Source organism: Enoplosus armatus, chromosome 5, assembly GCF_043641665.1.
Source record: "Enoplosus armatus isolate fEnoArm2 chromosome 5, fEnoArm2.hap1, whole genome shotgun sequence".
Classification (NCBI taxonomy): domain Eukaryota; kingdom Metazoa; phylum Chordata; class Actinopteri; order Centrarchiformes; family Enoplosidae; genus Enoplosus; species Enoplosus armatus.
Window position 1 is genome coordinate 25,094,186 of NC_092184.1, and position 19,603 is coordinate 25,113,788.

Here is a 19,603-nt window from a genome sequence, read left to right on the forward strand (position 1 = left end):
ACAGTTACGTGCGTACCTCTTGCTTTAAAGCATATAGTACCGGCTCATGTTTCACTCGTACCACCCCAAGCTCGTAGTTCATTTGGATATAATTGGACATTCTGTCTGTTGGCTACCACCTCCGGGACCCCTGATGGTCCCCGGACCACACTTTGAGAACCCTTGCTATAATTGAATAAGTGATTGTCTGTTGCTGGAAAGATGTATGAGAAATGCTTGACGACTGACAAGGCGCTATGCATCATCAGGGGAGTGTTTCTGATGCATTTTAAGTGTCCATGCATGTGCCGTGTGTGTGAGAGTGTCTGTGTGTGTGTGTGTGTGTGAGAGAGGGAGAGTTTGTGTGTGTGTGTGTGTGTGTGTGCAGCAGTATTAGTAGAACTCTCAGATATTAGGCCCTGTCATGTTCGGTAAATAGCCATTCATCACGCATGCCTTTCCCTGCGATGGTGCCCACAAGATCCAATCCATTAGCCATAAACTGGGTGTCCACTCAGAGTGTGATAGTGTGTGTGTGTGTGTGTGTGTGTGTGCCTGTATCGTCATTTATCATAATGCTTAAGGAGTTGTGTCATATGTGAAGGTGCATGTGCATTTGAAAGAGAGAGGGAGAAAAGTTGGCAGGAGCGAATGCAGCAGTTAAATAATATTTCAGTGATGTTCAGTTTATGTGCTCATGCATGAAGTGCATAGTGACCGGACATGCTTTCATAGATACAGCAACATATTTTGAAGTGTGTGTGTGTGTGTGTGTGTGTGTGTGTGTGTGTAACAAGGCAGAGGATTGATGGATGATAAGTTGAATTGATAATGACACCTCACAGAGACACACTCTCCTTTCACCCCCCCCACACACACACACACTTTCTCCCACTTTGAAATGCCCAGTCGCCCCTGCGCTGCACTTTTCATCACTGCTGCAGTTGGCGAGTGCAGGCAGACGTGTGCTTCATGTTGCCACTAGCCGCTTCTGTTCACCGGCCAGCCACGAGCTTCCAGTTTCCCCCGACCAAACAGCAGGGGTCGCTAGAGCCGTGGCAACTCTGTCAGTTTATTTTATTTGAATATTGAATGCCACCGTTTTTTTAATATTATATTTCTATAATTTATTTTCACAATAGCCAGTACACTGCAGGATGGTTAGGCAACTAAAACAACATTAAACAACATGTAAACGTTCCTCCAAATGCTGCATCTTCCCTCATCAGCAAGCGATGGATGTCTGGAGTGGTAGAAAAAAATGCATCACACTTCTAAAACGCTACAGTTTTTTCCAAATGGCTAGCTGTAATATGATTTGCAGTAAATGGGCTAAAATACGCAAAAACCAATATGACAATTACTCTCAGGGCTTTTAAAAGGAGAACCCCTCTCTGGCTTCCCACCAACAAACAGTCAACTGTGTTCATTGGAACGCACAACTAAGCCAGAGGTATCGCCACAGGGACTCGAGCTCCAGATGTCTGCAGTGGTAGACATCTGTCATCCTTCCCTTTCCCACCTGTAACTGTATAATAGTGTAAAACCCACTCAGGATGAGATACCTCTGTTTACCTGTAAACACTAAACTTCTTCTTTCTGTCTTATCTACATACAGCACTCCCATAAGGCGAGGGAAAGCTTGTTAAAGACATCAGCGCTGAAGTTTGCTATTCTCAGAGGAGATAACAAGGATCAATTTTCACAGATCGCCTTCACAGCTTTCAGCGAGTTCACTGCGCCTAGCCACTGAAAACACACACTCACACACACACACACACACACACACACTCACACACAAAGTCACATTGGGACAGCATCCAAAAAACAGTTTATCAGTCAGTCTCTCTGTCTAAAGGCTTGTGATTTTGCCTACAGGCTACATGTAGAATGCATCAGCAGAGGCAAAAGAGAATGCAAACAGCTAAAAAATATTAAAAAATATATATAAAATATCTTGTGTGTGTGTCTGTGTTTGTCTGGGTGTTTTCGCCGCATGAAATGAATGCATGTACGTGCTGTGAATCCAGCGTATTGTAGGTTAAAATGTATTTATCATCCGTCTAAATGAAAACACTTCGGGATGTATGCGCATATGATTTCTATTTTGGCAGCTGCTTGTACTGTGATATCTTGTTATTGCTTTAAAATCTCCATATGAGATCAGCTGAGGCCCTCTGTGCTGAGGTGTGTGTGTGTGTGTGTGTTTCTTCAGTTTGGTGAGACAGAACACATAAATTCTCCCTGTCCTTCTGTAATAATGTAAAGTTTTACATCAATTTGGACTGACACAAGCTAAGTTATGGTGATTGCCACACCTCTCCATGCCCAGCTGATGCTCAGCTCTCTGCCCCTGTCCCCATTGATCCAACCAAAGCCGCAAGTCACTGTGGGACGTCGTGTCCCTGAGGGATGACTATCACCGATCAATACTTTGGCCAGCAAACAACAGAACGAGACAAAGTGGGGAAAATGTGCCATTTTGCGCTGTTTTGTCATTCTCTGCTGTTGTAATCGTGGATTCAATTTCCCATCTCTCTCTCGACTTACAGCCCTCCCCTATCTGATTTCTATTTTTATCGACAGGTGACCTGTAGCTGGTTGGCGAGAGGGAGGAGAGGAGAACAAATGGAAAGGGAGCAGAGAGAGAGAGGATGAGAGAGGCAGAGAGAGAGCAGGACCCATGAGATTCCTCATGCACAGTGAGAGCCCATCGCTCTGCCGGCTTCCCATTTGAAAAGAATAAAGGAGACTTTGCCTAAAGAGGGCCAACAGGATTATCACTCCAGTGTTCGGCCCTGTAGTGGGAGTCCTTCCCTTTTGTCTCAGTTGGAGTAATCATGACTGTACACTAAAAACAGAAATATCTTTCATATCTCTGCCCTTCTGCTATTTACTCCTTACCTCGTGACCGTCCACTGCCATGGAGAAGACATACTCACTAACTGCCCACTATGATGAGTTCCAGGAAGTGAAATATGGCGGTCGCTATAGCAGTGACATCCTCAGCAATGGCATGACCCTTCACCTGGGGGGCAGTCTGGACCGTCACATGGCACGTGGCCGGGGAGGGACCTTGTCAAACGGTCGAAACAGAGATCTAAGCAGCACCAGCAGCAGCGGAGGGCTCCCTCGATGGAGCCGGAGGGAGATCTGCCTCCTCTCGGCGCTGGTCTTTGCAGCGGGCATGTGCGTCATCTTGGGCAGCATGCTCGCGCTCAAGTACATTTCCTTGGACGCCCAGCAGGACCCGCAGTGCCGACAGGACTGCCAACGCAAACGCTCCCTGCTGCGGGCGGCGCGCTTCGTTCAGGCCAATATTGACCCGACCATCCAACCCTGCCAGGACTTCTACTCCTTCGCCTGCGGCGGCTGGCTGAGGCGCCACGGCATCCCCGAGGACAAGCTCAGCTACGGCATCATCACCGCCATTGGAGAGCACAATGAGGAGAAGCTACAGCGCCTCCTGCTGGAGCCGATACGGAGGCGCGGGCCCAACTCAGCAGAGCGCAAGGTCAAGGAGTTCTATCGATCCTGCGTCAACATCCAGGAGATCGACAAGCTGGGCTCTGACCCCATGACGGAGGTGATAGACAGCTGTGGGGGATGGGACCTGGTGGGGGCTCCCCCCGGTGCTGCTGGGTGGGAGAGTGAGGGCGCCCCACAGAGGCTGGACTTCAATGAGCTGCTGTACAGGACCCAGGGGGTGTACAGCACCGCCGTCTTCTTCTCCCTCACTGTCAACGTGGACGACAAAAACTCCTCCAGGAACGCAATCAGGGTGAGAAAAAAAGGTGTTGGGGAACATGACGTGAGGGTTCGTAAGGCCACAGGTGTATCTGAGTGTCTGTGTGAGAGAGTGAACCTGAGCACGGAGGCTCACCTTGGGGACACATCTGTGGTGAAATATTCTAAACTCAAGGTTTGCTTGCTAGCTGAAATTCTGTTCTTGGGCCACGTGGTCACACCTGAACAAGCTGAAAGCCCCAGAAAAAAGCCAGTAAGGGAACCAGAATGTTGAAACTTAAAGTTTGAGGTTTGTGATATCTGGTTGACAAAAAGTAATAATAACTAAAACATACCAACTGACTCTTATCAGGGGAAACATCCAATATTGTCGCTGGCCTTTGAAAACCATGTAACCATGTAGACGTCAGCTTTTCATGAGCTGTGAAAAACAGCCCTGTTTCCAGCTTTGTGACAATGTCTTTTTCAGATAATCAAAATAGCTTTGTTGTGGTTTGTTTGGCTTAAGAAGGAGGATAATTCTCTCAGTCCATAAAGGAACACTTTATTCAAAATTCAAAATCAACAAATGTAGAGATGCATGGTTTGCACTGGACGGCGACGATATTAAAGTTGAGTAACATTAGTTCAGCCAATATCTGAGATTTAATATAAGATGAATATCAGTCTGACACACAGAATGACTCCTCGTGTGGGCATTATTATTAATAAATGTCATAAATAATTCATATCTTTAGCGTACAGTGCGGTGAATGGCTTGTAAATGATGGAATTATTACAGATTATTAAATTATTAATCAATCCTCCGAATGTGCATCTGTTGAGGGCACATGTGTGCACATGCTCATGCAATAATCATAATAAACATGTCATTATTGCATGAGCTTGACACTGTGCATGTATTTGTGCAGATTGATCAGGAGGGGCTCACGCTGCCTGAGAGAAGCCTCTACCTGGGGCAGGACGAGGACAGTGTGAAGGTAAACATGCGTACGTCCTCCTACGTCCTCCAGTCTCCCTCCTTTCCCCTTCTGGTCCACATATTTATCCAACCCTTCCCTGTCTCTCTTTCCTTCCTGTTGCCTAATTTTCTCCCCCTATCCCCCCCTTCCTGTATTTACCTCATTTGACTTCCTAACCTACTTCACTCCTCTCCTCTTCCATCTGTCCTATTGACTCGTCCCTCTCTCCTCTTCATCAATCCACCTGTTTTCCCCTGTCGCCCGCTGTGCTTTTGTTATCCTGTCCACTTTGCCACATGTCACCCCCCCGTCACCGGCCGTTACTGATGGTGTCGCAGCTCCTTCTGTCTATTAGTGCTGATGTCATTGTGCTTCTCAGATCCTGGCGGCGTACAAGGCCCTGATGGAGCGCTTGCTGAGCATGCTGGGAGCTCTCAACGCCACGCAGAAGTCCAAGGAGATTATACAGCTGGAGACCCGTCTGGCCAATGTGAGCTGATTGCGCGTGCATGTGTGTGTGTGTTCATGTGTGTGTTCATGTGCACGCTTGCATGTCCTTGTGTGCAGTGTGAGTAAAATCTCCTCTCTCTCCAGATCACTGTGTCAGAATATGATGACCAAAGAAAGGACATCAGCACCATGTATAACCGCATCACCCTCAGGCAGCTACAGCGCATCGCTCCCAGAGTGAGTGCTGCCTGCACACACACACACACACACACACACACACACACACACACACAGCATATATAAATACCCATCATTTACAAGTATGTGTGTGTGTGTGCACATGCATTTTGGGTAGAAGCAGACGTGATGGATTAAGATTTGAACTCCAACTGAGCATTTTAAGTAGTGTGGCGAATGGAAGGGTGTGTGTGTGTGTGTGTGTGTGTGTAGGTTTGGGGGTAGTGAAGTGCCACACACACACACACACACACACACACACACACACAGACGCCTAAGTAACTCACAGAAGCTGTCCGGCCTGCAGGGGTAGACGGGGAGATTGAGGGACGAAAGAAGTAGGTAGGAAGAAAAGGAGAAAATGAGCAGACATTGGGGGGTGTTGGAAATGATGGAGGGAGGGGAGAGGAGAGGGGAAGGCACTGGAGACACAGGCAGGGGGGGGGAGAAGAGGGAGGAGGCTCTTCTCTGAAGCAGCGGGAACACTGACAAGGAATCCTCAAGATGTTTGGTGGTTGAGGGAGCGATGGATGAGGAATGAAGGGACGAAGGAGAGATGGAAACTGGGCATCCTCCGCGAGGAAGATAAAGATTTTTAGCTTCTCGGCCAAAAAAAGAAACTTCACGCACAGAAAAAGAGACAGCATGAACGTGAGTGGGAATAAAAGGAGTGTGAGAGATGCTGACAGGAAGAGAGAGAGAAGCACGGACAGAAGCAGATTAGAGGACAGAGATTCAACCAGAAAAACATAAATGGCTTCAGTGTGTTGCTGTGATCTGGAGTCCAAAATGCATTTAAAACCCTGGAGCTCCGTCGCTCAACATTTGGATTCACTGTAAAAATTACAAGCATGCTAGCAAGCAAATAAATAACCACCAAAAAAACCCCACTACTCCCAAGAAGCAAAGTAAATACAAAAAGTGAAATGATGAAATGACTGTTGGTACCAACCTTTTCCCTTTAAAGCGAAGCAAATTCTACACACAATCTCTGGTCCTACGTTTCATACGTTTCACTGTAAACTGTTCATCCAAAGAGTGATGCTTCATTTCTTATGCCTGGACAGGTAAAACTAGTTACATGTGTGTGAAATATAGGCGGTCTAATGAACACTTTAGACCCTCTGACAACCACAAAACGTAATTGGTGAGCGAGGTCTCAATGTTAAGCTAAGTATTTTCTATATTATCTATCCTGTAAAGTTTCCTTACATGTTGAAATAGTGATGGTGAGATGTGCACAGAAAATGCAGCTAAATGAATCTGCATGGATCTGTACAAACTACGAATATAGGATCATTCATATATTTAAACTTGTTCTGCCGTCCTGCTCCTCCTATTACTCTACAGCACACTGTAGTGAGTGTTCACTGAAGTTATCTGCTGACAATGTGGATCACGCTTGCTTTATTCTTCCTGTCAGTCAGCAAGCCCTGATTGAGTCACAGGTCTTAAATTAAAGGGTTGGGTCTAGAATTTACTTATAGAGGAGGGCCTTGCTGTGGCAGGTCATTTCTGGTGCTGAACATGGGGGGTGTGAGGCAGGTACAGGTTGCATTTTCAGTAGTGCCATGTTTTGTTTTGTTTTTTCAAAGCATGCTGGATGTTTAATTGTGGATCCAATTGGATTGGATTGGGTGGCTGACACAGGCCTGCTCTGATTTGGAGGCACTGCGAGTATGTAAAAGTATCCTGCATTTAAAAATCAAAGATTAGAGTCCGAAATATTGAGTCCCCACACTGGGAACCTCTGCTCTGAGGTAATCCTGGTCAAGGTCTAGATCTGTTCCATGTCATATAACAGAGTCATGGTTTGCTTCATGGTTTGTATGTTAGGTTGGGGTTAGGTTCAACTTCAGGACAGTTTTTTTTCAAAGGGCGAAATGTATTTGATTTATAAAAACTAAAACCGTGTCATTCCTCCCGTCACCGTAGCTTCACTGGAAACGCTTGCTGGACAGAATCTTCCACGACAACTTCTCCGAAGACGAAGAGATCGTGGTGCTCGCCACCGATTACATACAGAAAGTCTCTGACATCATCGAGACCACGCCGAAGAGGTAAAGAAAGAGAGCACGGGTGGCTGGCCGGGGGTGTGGGGAGGAAGAGAGAGAGGAAGATGAGGGCGCTGAGGTGTATGGAACATCGATTAAATTAGACGCATGCATTTTTGAGTCTATACTTTTTGAGCGTGAGTAAGCGCTTTTGTTTGAGGTTGTTTCGTGTGTGTGTGTGTGTGTGTGTGTGTGTGTGTGTATCGCCTTCAGTTTAGGGCTGTCACTATAGTTGGGGCTACAACGCAGTGTCACGAGGTGTATGGATTGGTTTTTGAGTGCTGCGGTGCATGTATTTGTGTGCGCATTTGTGTGTGTTTGAGGTGAGTCACTGTTGGGTGAACTTCCAGTTCTACTGCAGCTGATTATTATTGATCTACACCCACACCTTTCTACCACCTGCAGACTCAGACAGACACACATGGACCAGTACACACACACACACACTTTCTTTCCCCTTCCTCCTCTTGACAGACTCCAGGGGGGGCCTCAGAGGGCTGCTGCACGTCAGGATGTGTGTCACAGCAGCTGACAGCTCGCCAATAGTCACTGTGCTCCACACAAATACACAACAGCACTCAGCCCTCATGCATGGCTGACTGGCCGGATGACTGGCGGGTGGATTACTTGCTTGTCATTAATGTCTGAGACTGGATACATGTCTGTCTGTCTGTCTGTCTGTCTGTATAGCAGCATAACCTATTCAGACATTTAGCTAATTTCATGACTCACCAGTTCATGACATTACGGTACCTTCTGTGTTGGTAATTTTATTACTTCCTCTCACCACTTCGCACCAGTGTAGTGTTGATCATACACAAGATAAGTAATCATTTAGTCAATGCAAATGCAATGCATTCACTTTATCAGAGGTGGATGAGAGGTGAGCCAAATGGACAAAAATCTGATTTTTGATATGATGATAAGGTCATGTGATTGGTTCCTTGTGAAGCGTGTGTCTGTGAAATCAGTTACATGGGTTTCCTGCTGCGAACAAAAGGGACTATGGTGGAGGTGATTGGCTTTTATTTGACTGAGACAGCTCTCTGACTAAGTAATCTATGAATGCATGAATAGATTAGTTGATGGGATGGATCGATGGGAGCAGATTTTCGTTGAACAGTACAGGCGTCGAGCTATCTGATGCCAGTGAGACATGATGTGAATCAGTGCTTCTCAATATGAAACCGCGCTGCCGCCTAACCAAGCACCAAACTCCGGGTCTGGAGAGTGAAGCCAATGCAGAAATGCCATAAACCTGCATTCTTTCTAATGGCCAACACGGGGCGACTCCACTGGTTGCAGATTGTGTAGAAATCTATGAGAAAATGACCCGACTTCTCACTTGATTTATTACCTCAGTAAACATTTTCCTAAGGAGTTTAATGTCTCAATCGCTAGCTTCCAGTCTTCTTCAATACAGCATGATGCTCATTTTGTAAATTATGGTCCCATTTTGAGTAAAACAGATGGTAAAGCTACCATAGTGACCTGTCAATCAGGATAGCACCGTTCGGTTGTAGTAAGAGACACTGTAGGAGTCGGCTGTTCATTTTTTCTGGTAAGTACATTTAGAAGCTAACTTTGTTAGCAGCGACTTCGCACTGCATAGCCAATAAAAAAAGGTATTGGTGGGCATGCGTAGTGTCCTCAGGTCCTCAGATCCCCAGCTCCACCCTCTCATCCAAATATGGTTACATCTGGTTCCAAAAAACCAAGATGGCGACGGCCAAAATGCCAAACTGGAGGCTTCACAACAGTAGTCCACAAACCAATGGGTGACGTCAGGGTGGCTATGAACTTTTTGGGGGGGGTAGGGGTGTGCTTCCAAAATCATTGGCAACTGACGTATTCGTCCTGCCGACACCTAAACTGTGGTAGCAGTTGCTGGGCGCAGTTAACTTTTACTTTTTTACTACGCTCAAAGAAACATGTTTAAGAGGTGTTCTTTCTCTAAGTCGACTTACAACAACTTCTACTGCTTCTACTTATACCCAGGTTACTGCTGACCCTCTACCTGTCCCTCAGGTTGACCAATCAGGGCCTTAACCTGTAAGACTTTAATGTTTGTAGAGCTAAGCACAAACCCAGAGAAAGACCCATAACCTGGCGTGACCAGTCCCCTCACTGCAAAGCGAGAAAAGTGTGGACGACCCATCTACAGACCTCAGAGCCTCCCTGACGTGACTTTGTGCTGAGTACAGAATCAGAGCTCCAGACATATCCAGCAGGTAGAACCGAACCTTTCACAAAGCAGTGAGTGCTGCGTACAGCGGTTTGCAGGAAGGTGTCCTGCCTACAAAAAAAGAACTGGATTAGAGCAAAGCTGTGCTTGGATGTGGGCTTAACAGCAATCCCCTCTGCACAACAAAGAGCCGGAGTGACTTCATCACTTCCTTATTGTATAACATCAGCCTGGTCCACTGTGGCGTCATGCAAAATGCAGATTGGCTTTTGGACATTTTTCTTTACTCAGTTTGTGGCCTGCTTTTTGCTCCTTTTTTCTTTCTCCGTTCACGTTTTTATAGGATACAAATAAATGTTATTCTGCACCTTAAAATGTTTTATACTGCTTCATTTTATCAGCCACAACAAAAGATAGGATCTTTCTTTTTTTTGCAGTGATTTAGCTCAGCTCCCATCAGTGTAAATATCTCTTCCATATCAAATTTTCTTCTATCTGTTTTGCTTTATCTCTTTTATCTGGTCTCCTGCTGTTCTCCCGTCTTTGTGAAATGTACTTTTTAATCACAACACGCATAAGCATGGAGTTAGGGTCACATCATTAAGGGATTCGTAATCCCCTTTGTAAAAGTACAGCTACCATCGTCACTGTCACATCCATTTGCCCGGGTTCACTTCTCCTCAGGCTGCAGAAGCCGGGGTTGATGCTCTGTCTCTTCGCTTGTTGTTTACCAATCTTCTCTTTGAGTTGTCCGTCCATCCATCCCCCCTGATGGCTTTAGAAATAGATTCCACACTTAGTTTCAATCATCCTCTCTCCCTGTCTTTTGTTCCCTCCACCTGTGTCTATCTGACATCCTGTCTTCTCTCCCTTTTATCAGCTGATATGGGCTTCAGTGTGGAGAATCAACTTCTCATTTCTGACTTGTATTTCGTGCTGCGTAATTGCACGTCTTAAGCATGTGACTGGTATTAAGCAAGATGCTGTATTTATCTTGGCAAACATGCCTCAGTTCACCTTCTACTGGTTACAATAAACAGCTGCCGTTCAACAACATTGTGCTTAGATGACGAAACAAAAACATTCGAACATGTGGTTGAAACCTAGACTTTATAAAATTGTGTGTTTGAATAATCTTTTAAACAGGTTAATGTTGCTCATTTGTGAATCATATCAAAGCCTATTTCTGCCAGGAAAGGAAAAAAGGACAAGTTAAAATGATAAAAACAACAATACTGACAACTAGCTAAACTAAATCACAATCATCATGATAAAGAAAGACAAAGGCTTTTTAAATCAAAAATGGGAAATAGTCTGAGGTGAAGAGGAGGTTAAAAAACAGAAACGTTAGCTACTTATTACTGAGATACTCAGCTGTCAAAACTTTCAACTAAGTCACAATTATGAGATATCAAGTCTTGACCTCCCAGCTACTCACTACTGTATCTCATAGTTCTGACTTTGCATTTAGCATTGCACTTTCATTAAGTCGAACAAGAGACAGATTTAAAAAAGAACTGCCCGAGTTTTAGTCGCTAGTATGACAACAACAAAAACACACACATAATGCAACTCCATAGTGTCTTTCCCAGCCTTGTCCCAGTAAATAAATACATTTAAGTCTCATCAGGGTTATTTTCTCAGGCTTTAGAAAGCTCCCTTCAGAGCCTCAAAGGACATTATACAGCTGTTTTCACACACTGAGTAGTATTCCTGACAAGTCAATGATTCTTTTTGTGTAAAAGTGGTAGTAAGCCCTTTTAAGAAATCATTTAGTCATCATTTTGATTTCCTATCATAAGTGTGACTTTGTATAATAAATCTCCTGGCGGGAGTGTGCCTCCATACGTTGACAGTGGCTGGTAGCTGTTCCTCTCTCTCTGTCTCTGTCGGTAACTTTCTGACTCACTGTCTGTCCTTCTTTCTCATCCTTCCTTCACCAAACTCTTTTCTCTTCAGTCCCCTGCTCCCCAGCTCCCTCCATCTGTCTCGCTCTCTAAATCTCCCCTTCTCAGCTTTGCGTGATAACCCCCTCTTTCCCGTCATTCTGCCTCGATCCCCCAACACCACTCTTGCTTCTCTCCATCTGCACCTCTTCCATTGTTTTCTATCCATCTCTGTCACTTCTCTACCTCCTGCCATCCTCCTCCTCACCTGTTCCCTCTCTCTCTCCTCTCTCGCCATTCTTTCTCTTTTTAATCTCTTTTCTTTTTCGCTTTCTCATTCTCCATCTTCCTCCCACCTCCAGTCCGTCTCCCTGTTGTCTCCCAGGAAGTTCATTATCAGGGTTTAAACAAAGGTTGGCATTGCTAGTTCATACGCACACACACACACACACACATACAAATGGAGGAATAGAGCTATTCCATTTCCTGGGGGGTATTGCTCATTAGCATAGCTTATGAGGTCTCTGTTAGAAAGGCCCGGTTCCTCACACCAAGGGGTCTCGCCACGGCTGCCTGTTATTCGCCACTCACACAGCTTATTGCAGGCAACAACCCTCATGCACAAAAACAAATACAGACACCAGGAAACTGAAGTTATGACTCACACTGGGATAACACCAGGACTGAATATGAACCTGACGGTGCAAAATATATATATATATATAAATAATGATAATCTGTGAAACATATAAGTGACAATATCAAAAACAAATTGCTATTTTTGTTAGCATAGTTTCTATATATGAGACAGCGCTAACAAAGTAATATCAACAACAGTCGACCGCCATGCTAGTGGCTCTGTGACTCAGTAGTCCAATACTGAGTAATACAACTCCAAAGATCTGACCTCGTTTTCACGGTTTAATATATAATATTTAAATCCATCTGAGCCTCTCTCAAAAAAAGGCAACATTTGAAAATACTTTCTTTACGTTTTCGTTCTTCTTAGTTTAGCTAAGATGAAAGATGAAACTAGAATGATTAGCCCGCTCGTACGATAGCCCAGCTGCTGATCCAGCTGAGCGAAGCACGCAGTCGTCATGACACTTCCACTAACTCCTGCGCATCTAACCACACAGAAAGTATCCAGAGTCCCGTAAACACACACACACACACACACACATTGTTTGGCTTCATGCTGGGGGAGTCAGGGGTCGTGGCAGAGGTGTTGGCCCGTTGTATCATTGTCCAGTAGAGCAGATGGAGAGGAGGTTTATTTCCTCTCAAGGCCACTAATGGACCACAGAAAACTCTTTTGTACTCTTTCGTACTCTGCTGGATTCTGTCACTCATTCACACACACACACACACACACACACACACACACACACACACACACACACACACAGCTGAAGAGGTTGGTACAGACTGACATTTGTATGAATACAGGAGGAAAGTTTGGATTCTTGTTAAATTGGAGGAGCGGTGTGAAGCTGTCTGACACCTCGTCACTTGGAGAGGTGAAAAAGGTGACAGACAAGTAAAAACAACACACAGACAGGTGCTTCCTCTGTCAGACTGTTAGTCTGACTGTGAGACTGTTAGACAGTTGTGTGTTTCAGGATGATGACCGGACGGATGGTTAAAAATGAATGGATCATCATTCCTTCTACCACCCTGCTTTCCTTCTTTTGACTTGCTTCTTCCCTAATCTTCCCTTTCTTCCACTCCCCCCCCCCCCCATTCTTTCTTTGTTGCGTCTTTGTCTTCTTCCTTCCTATTAAAAACATTTTTCTTCATGCATCCATCCGTGCATCTTTCCTTTTACTGCCCATCGCTGTCCTTTTATATCATCTCTTTTGTTCTCAGTGGTTTGAGGTTGCAACTCAGTCTTTTCAATTAATCAGTACCTCATCTATTGAACAAGTCCTTCTCATCTTCATCGCTCATCGTTCTCGCTCTCCACCCCTCCCATGTTGTCATATAGATGGCTTTCTCATCATACAAGTCTACTGACAAGAGCAGTCACACCTCCATCTCCTCACCCTCCATCCATCTTTCTTTTCTTCTTTCTCCCTCCAGTGTGTGTGTGCATATGTGTGTGTGTGTGTGTGTGTGTGTGTGCAGTCCCTGCGCACTGCGATGACTGCAGCCAATCCCATTAGCCAGATGAACAGGCCTCCAATGAAGGGGAAAGCATAATGACAACACCAGCGTCTCTCTCACCACTCGCTCTCTCCGTCTGCTCCCTCTGTTCATCCGTCACTCCCGAGGGTGTGTGTGTGTGTGTGTGTGTGTGTGTGTGTGCGTTTGGGCGGTGCAATGTAGGTGTGTTACAGCATACAATATGTGTGTTCATGAGTAACCCATAGAAGTGAAACAGTCGCAGTCGGGGGTTCACTTCCTGCTGGGTCCACTGCTTTTAAAGATGTACACTCAAGGTAGTTGTAAAGCATTTTCAGATGAGGCTGTTCACCAAATGGTGGATTCCACGGTGCTATAGCCTTCAGCAGTGGGTTTGATTCCCAGCAGGGCTGAAAATATATGCAGTCATGCTACTATGAGGTGCTTTTCTGTCTCTGTGGTGTTTGTGTTTGCAGTTTGAAAGCTTGTGTGTGTAGTTTGTCTGTTTCTATGTCCCATTATTCCACTTTCATTTTGTTATTTAACTTATAAAAGTATCAAACTTTCTCCTTACTGTCAGTCTGAAATTACAGTGTAACGCCAGCGGGGTTTGGAATAGAGGTGTCCCTCCCTCCTCCATTACCTACAGGGTCATTACCTGTGGTAATGTGTTGATGCAGTGCACGGGGACAGTGTCTTTTCATCTCCCTAACTAGCCCCATTAAAATCCATTCAGCTAATGAGCCTTCAGTCAGTCCTCTGGTGATTAAGACCCACCGCTTGATCTGTACAGCGCTCTCACTCTCACTCCATTACGGCACGAAGCACACCCTGGACCATGTCGGGGAGAGTGGGGTGATTTGAGACTGTTGGGAGGTTTCTAGGGAGGCAAAGACAAATTGATCATGGGTTACATGTTTTGAAGTCCTTTTAAGTCACCATGTAATAAAAAGTTTAGGAAAAAGTTTGTTGCCATTCCAAGTGAAGGTTTTATGTTGAAGGAGATGTGAGAAAGTTAAAAAGCTTTAAGCAGAATAATCCAATTAGTCTTCCACCCTAAATGTACTGCAGGTCATTTGTCATGCCGTCCAAAACAACACATATTAGCGTTTTCTGATCTGTTTTGTTTGTCTGGACCTTCCAAAATGATAAAAAAGTTTGGTTGGACAGTCTTGAATAATCCACTCTGTGAGGTGAATCACAGGAACAAAAGTAATCGGCAGCGCAATTTTTGTCTTCAACCATACACACATTTTAGCCACACTAGCCGCGTGTTTCTAGGGTTGGCAGTGCCAGACTGATTCTGGATCAGATTGGTTCTGTCGGATGGATTTGAAGTGTGTAGACTCGGTAGCTGGCCATGCCACAGTCTTACGCCACAGCTGACCTGAAGCCCCTCAAACATTTAGCTCCACGTCAGGGCTGCGGAGACACCAAGGACTGTGATTTGCTGCTTGTGTTTTGAAGCTGCTGCGTTAAGGACGTTGAAGAAAGGCTCAGTAATCTTCTCTTTATATCTAGTTTATCGCAGTGAATGCATGAACTACACTGATCGCACAGGAGAAGTCTCCTGTTCAGTAATGACACCAGGAAAGTAAACACATTTACTGTGGAAAATTGAATTAAAGCACGATGCTGCCTGACCTTCGTACTACACATCCGTCTAAAATTGCGGTTGTGCTATCAGCGGGGGAAATCAAAACCCCCCGTTAACGCCTTGTGTCAAGTATGAATACTTTTCCTCAAAGATGCCTCAAGAAAAATGTTGCTCATCTCTCCCACACATACAGTAGAGAAATGCTGTAATTTTACCATTATCATATAGATGACTCACATACATGCAGCTGCATTTCAGTGCACCGCTCCCACACACACACATATATAAACTGACACCTGTCCTGTTATGACGATACAAACAAATAATCTGCAACGACCAGGTGGCAACAAAATCACACGGACCAGCTAATCAAGCGAAGCAGCCACATCTGTAACACATGTTGATTCGTTTATGGTACTGATGATCAAGGACACCACCTGAGTCTCTCATTCATTTATTATTTGCTATACTCCCTTCCTCCACCTCCTGCTTTCCTCTCCCTTTTCTCGTCAATCAAATTCACTTCACAAGTGCTTTGTTGGCGGGACCTCGGGGTGCTGTTGCCAAGGCGCTTTTGATTTAATATCTGTCATGCATAGGGAAAAAAAACAACAAAAAATGGGAAAACAACAACAACATGCCTTGAGGTTCGCATGGAGCCTCGCAGTAGGAGAGCGGGGCATTTGTCCCTGCAGGGCGGATTAGATGTGTGCACCCAGTGGGGGCACGGGGACACACCAGCACTCCATCGTCTGGGGGAGAAGACACAGCTTGAATACATAAATGAATGATCCATTTTCTCTCCTCCCGCTCGACGCTTTTCCTCACCCCTCTGCTGCCTCTCCGCTGTGAGTCACTCTGGATTTTAAACTGTTGGGCCCTCTTGACTCCTCGCCGCTCGCTCTCGATCACTGTCTCCCTCTTGTTTTCTCTCTAACTTTTCAGACTCTTTAAGTGGCTCAGAGGGCAGATGGAAAAAAAACTGAACTTTGGACCAGATGGAACAAGATTACAGCGAGACTCAGTTGATGTCGCTTTGCAAAGAGAGAGGAAGTGTGCTGCAGTCTTACATTAAAGCCAGACTATGTAATGTTTGAAAGTAAAAGTAGCACTTTCCTCCTCTTACGACTGAAAAGTTGAGTTCAGATGAAATAAAACGCACCTTTGTTCAGCTTGGTCTGGTGTGACCAGTATCTTATGGTAGGTAAAGTTAGCTAATGTTAGAGAACTTGCTTGGTAGAGACATTGCTTAGTTACATAATCTCACTTTAAAGGTTCTTCTGGCTTGAGAATAGGTTCTTTGTGTTCGTATCATAGCAGACACTGTTTCTGCTGCTTAATCATTCCTCCAACGTGTTTCTGTGGGGAACTCTTAAAGAATTATTAAAAGAGTCCTCTGGTTTTTGAGTCAACTTACGTATTCAATGATGAGAACATCAGACACCAAAATGATCAACATACCAAGTAGATGATTGGCTGACTATTGCTACTTCTATTGCCTCTAGTTTTTGATCCAAACACATCTGTCTCTCGTGTGCGCAACCAAATCTATGACAATGAAACTGACCCATCCCTCTTGTTTCTTCTGTCCTAGGGTTCTCCATAACTACATGCTGTGGCGCATTGTGGCGGCGCTAAGTGAGCACCTGTCCACCGCCTTCCGCAGCACCATCCACGAGTTTTCTCGGGAGATTGACGGCACGGAGCAGCAGCTGGAGCTGGGCAGGCTCTGCCTCACTCAGGCCAACAAACACTTCGGCATGGCCCTGGGAGCCCTGTTCGTCCAGCAACACTTCTCCTCACAGAGCAAGGCCAAGGTATGGATGGGGGTGGATTCATGGAAGCAGATTTGCAGTAACGAAATTCGTAGATCTACTATGTATCTACCAGCGAGTGCTGCCTGTGTCTGTCTGCTGTGCCGGGCAGGTAGTGTGCAGTCGGTTTATCAGAACATTTTTGCTAAAATCAAGTAAATTGTGGGTCGTAAAAACCAAAACAATGAGCTTAGAGATGCTAAACTGCTAAAAAGGGGAACTTTTACATCATACACAGTTATTTAAACCATTGTTAATATAAAATTAGCTGATTAGAGCAGCTTCAACAATATTCAAAAAAGTCAGTAACTATACTAAAGAAAACGCATGATTTGATGTTGACATGATGCAAAAGCACATTGGGGGTAAGACTACTGCTGAAAGATGTAGGAAAACAAAAGTATGTAAGTATTAAATCTAACATAGCGTGCTTTTTGGAGTTAAATTGGCATTCCAAGTGTGATTGATGTCCGTCAGTGCACGTATAGTTTCCTGTTAGTATACTGTTGTATGCATTTAGCATGCCAACATCTATCTCCTTCTCCCTCCTCCCACGTGGCATTGTGCATCTACACAACACTTACATACATACAGTCTGAACCAGTGTATGAGTCACTATGGCTCCTAAAACGTACAAACATTTTGGAGGTTGTAGTGGACAGACATTTTGTAGAGCTCACTTTGAGCTGTGAGATTGAACCGTGTATCAAGCTGTAACTGCCAGATCTATCAGTACTTACTTAATGAAGGCGTTTCCATCACTACTTAGACTAAAAATGCATGCAGTAATGTGCAGTTTATCTGCAGTTTCCAAGATGCATAGTTGGACAGCAATCTGTGTGAAACCACACGACCTTCAAAGACAGCACGAGGAAGATCCACAAAACTGTCCGTGGCCTTGAGTTGAATTTTTTTTTAATCATCTGAGACGTTTCCAATCTTGGGAAATTAAATTTTCCACAATTTCCATGACTGTGTCAACACTGGAACTCATCACTGCTTTTCTGACATTGTCTCTTTATTTTTTCTTCTCTAGTTCATCATTTTCTTTGGCTCCGCGGTGGCAGTGAAGGGGGTCCAGCTGTGTTTTTCTTTTTTGACATGGCTGGACGGTTTTGATTGATTCCTGTACTGGGATCTGGAAATACTATCCATGCCAATCAGAACTGTCTTTAGTCTCCGCCTCTCGCTCACTGCTTTTTTGTTTCTATTTTGCTCTCTACCTAGGTCAGTGACTACTAATCCCTAACCTCTGCCCTTTGGCCCCCCCTCTCTTTCACCTTAATCCTCCCTCATATGTATTTTTATATCAGTCTCATGTCCATTCTAGGACATGGGGATGTGGTTCCCAATGGGATTTCTAACCTCTGTAACCCCGTGCTCTTTCTTTAAGCCCTCCATCATCTCCCTTTCATCTTCTTCTTCTTATACTCTCGCAGTTCACCCAACATGCTTTATCTTACGTTGAGCTGCCTTTCCTCTTCCCTTGCAAACTTTTAAATCTCTGCCAAAGCTCGGGACTATAAAGCATTAAGCAAGTCTGACACAACTGGATAAGTTCTGGGCGTTAATTACTTTCTATGTACAGTACCTTAATTGAAATTTAAGTTCCCAAGTTCCTAATCTTGCATTTAAGATTCTAATAAGATACCAAGTGTAAATTTCAAGAATGCTTCAAGCTAGTGGAGCCTTTCTGATTAATAAAATAATAGAGAAGAGGGAATTTTTAGGATCAAGCTTATAGTTTGGCAGGTTTTTGCCAGATGAAGTGTAATCCCATCAGCATCTAAACCCCATTCAACAGTGTTTGTCTTCCTTGTATGTACAGTAGAGGGTCTAATGTGGGCAGGATAGAAAGACTCCTGCAGAGTTACTGCGTTTTTTGTGTTTTCCATGTTCACACTGATCATTTCACATTGCTGGTAGATCTCAGTCTGTACTACATTGGCATGTCCACGCAGGTTGGAGACCTCATTATCAACACGAGGTACTGGACTCGAAGCCGGTGGCGATGTGTGAAGCCTTGACTGACTCACTGATGCTGCTTACCTCAGCATGAACAGGAATTAATGAGTCTCAGGAGCTGAAGCTGAGAGACAGGAGACAGCGGGAAAGGCTTTTTTCTCGTTATCCTGAGTCAGAAGGACACAACATGTCCCAGTGTCTTTTAGGAGTAGTTTGAGAAAGCACCTGTATGATTCTTTAAAAGTTACTTGAGGTTTGGACAGGAAATGTTCCTCAAAACTATTGCCAGAAATAAACATTGATTAATATACTCTGGTCTCTCACACAATAGTCAGATGCCCAACGCGCCCATCCACCAGCGGACCTCCACACCTTACGTCCTGCTTTGCTACACAAAGGGCACACTACATGTTGCACTGACATAAGGATCGGTGTCAGGGACATGTGTTAGTGGATCTGTATCAGCTAAATTAAGGCTGACCAAATTCTTTACTGACCTCAGCCTGCTGCTCTCGCGCTCTACAGCTAGTTTCATCGGTCCCCTGCATGTTTGCACTGCAGCTGTAAGCCCTGTGTCATTACAGGCCGCAAGTCAAAGCGTCC

The 19,603-nt window shown here is 44.8% G+C and overlaps 1 protein-coding gene across 1 annotated transcript in view; it reads left to right on the forward strand.

The window, feature by feature from the left end:
- Positions 1 to 2,902: 2,902 nt before the first annotated feature.
- Positions 2,903 to 19,603, forward strand: part of LOC139285569 (endothelin-converting enzyme-like 1) — a 31,310-nt gene continuing 14,609 nt past the window's right edge. The window contains exons 1-7 of the mRNA XM_070906151.1: positions 2,903 to 2,969; positions 3,039 to 3,760; positions 4,638 to 4,706; positions 5,068 to 5,178; positions 5,283 to 5,375; positions 7,311 to 7,435; positions 16,816 to 17,038. Of these exons, the coding sequence (XP_070762252.1) occupies positions 2,903 to 2,969; positions 3,039 to 3,760; positions 4,638 to 4,706; positions 5,068 to 5,178; positions 5,283 to 5,375; positions 7,311 to 7,435; positions 16,816 to 17,038 (1,410 nt within the window). The remainder of the gene's footprint in view (positions 2,970 to 3,038; positions 3,761 to 4,637; positions 4,707 to 5,067; positions 5,179 to 5,282; positions 5,376 to 7,310; positions 7,436 to 16,815; positions 17,039 to 19,603) is intronic.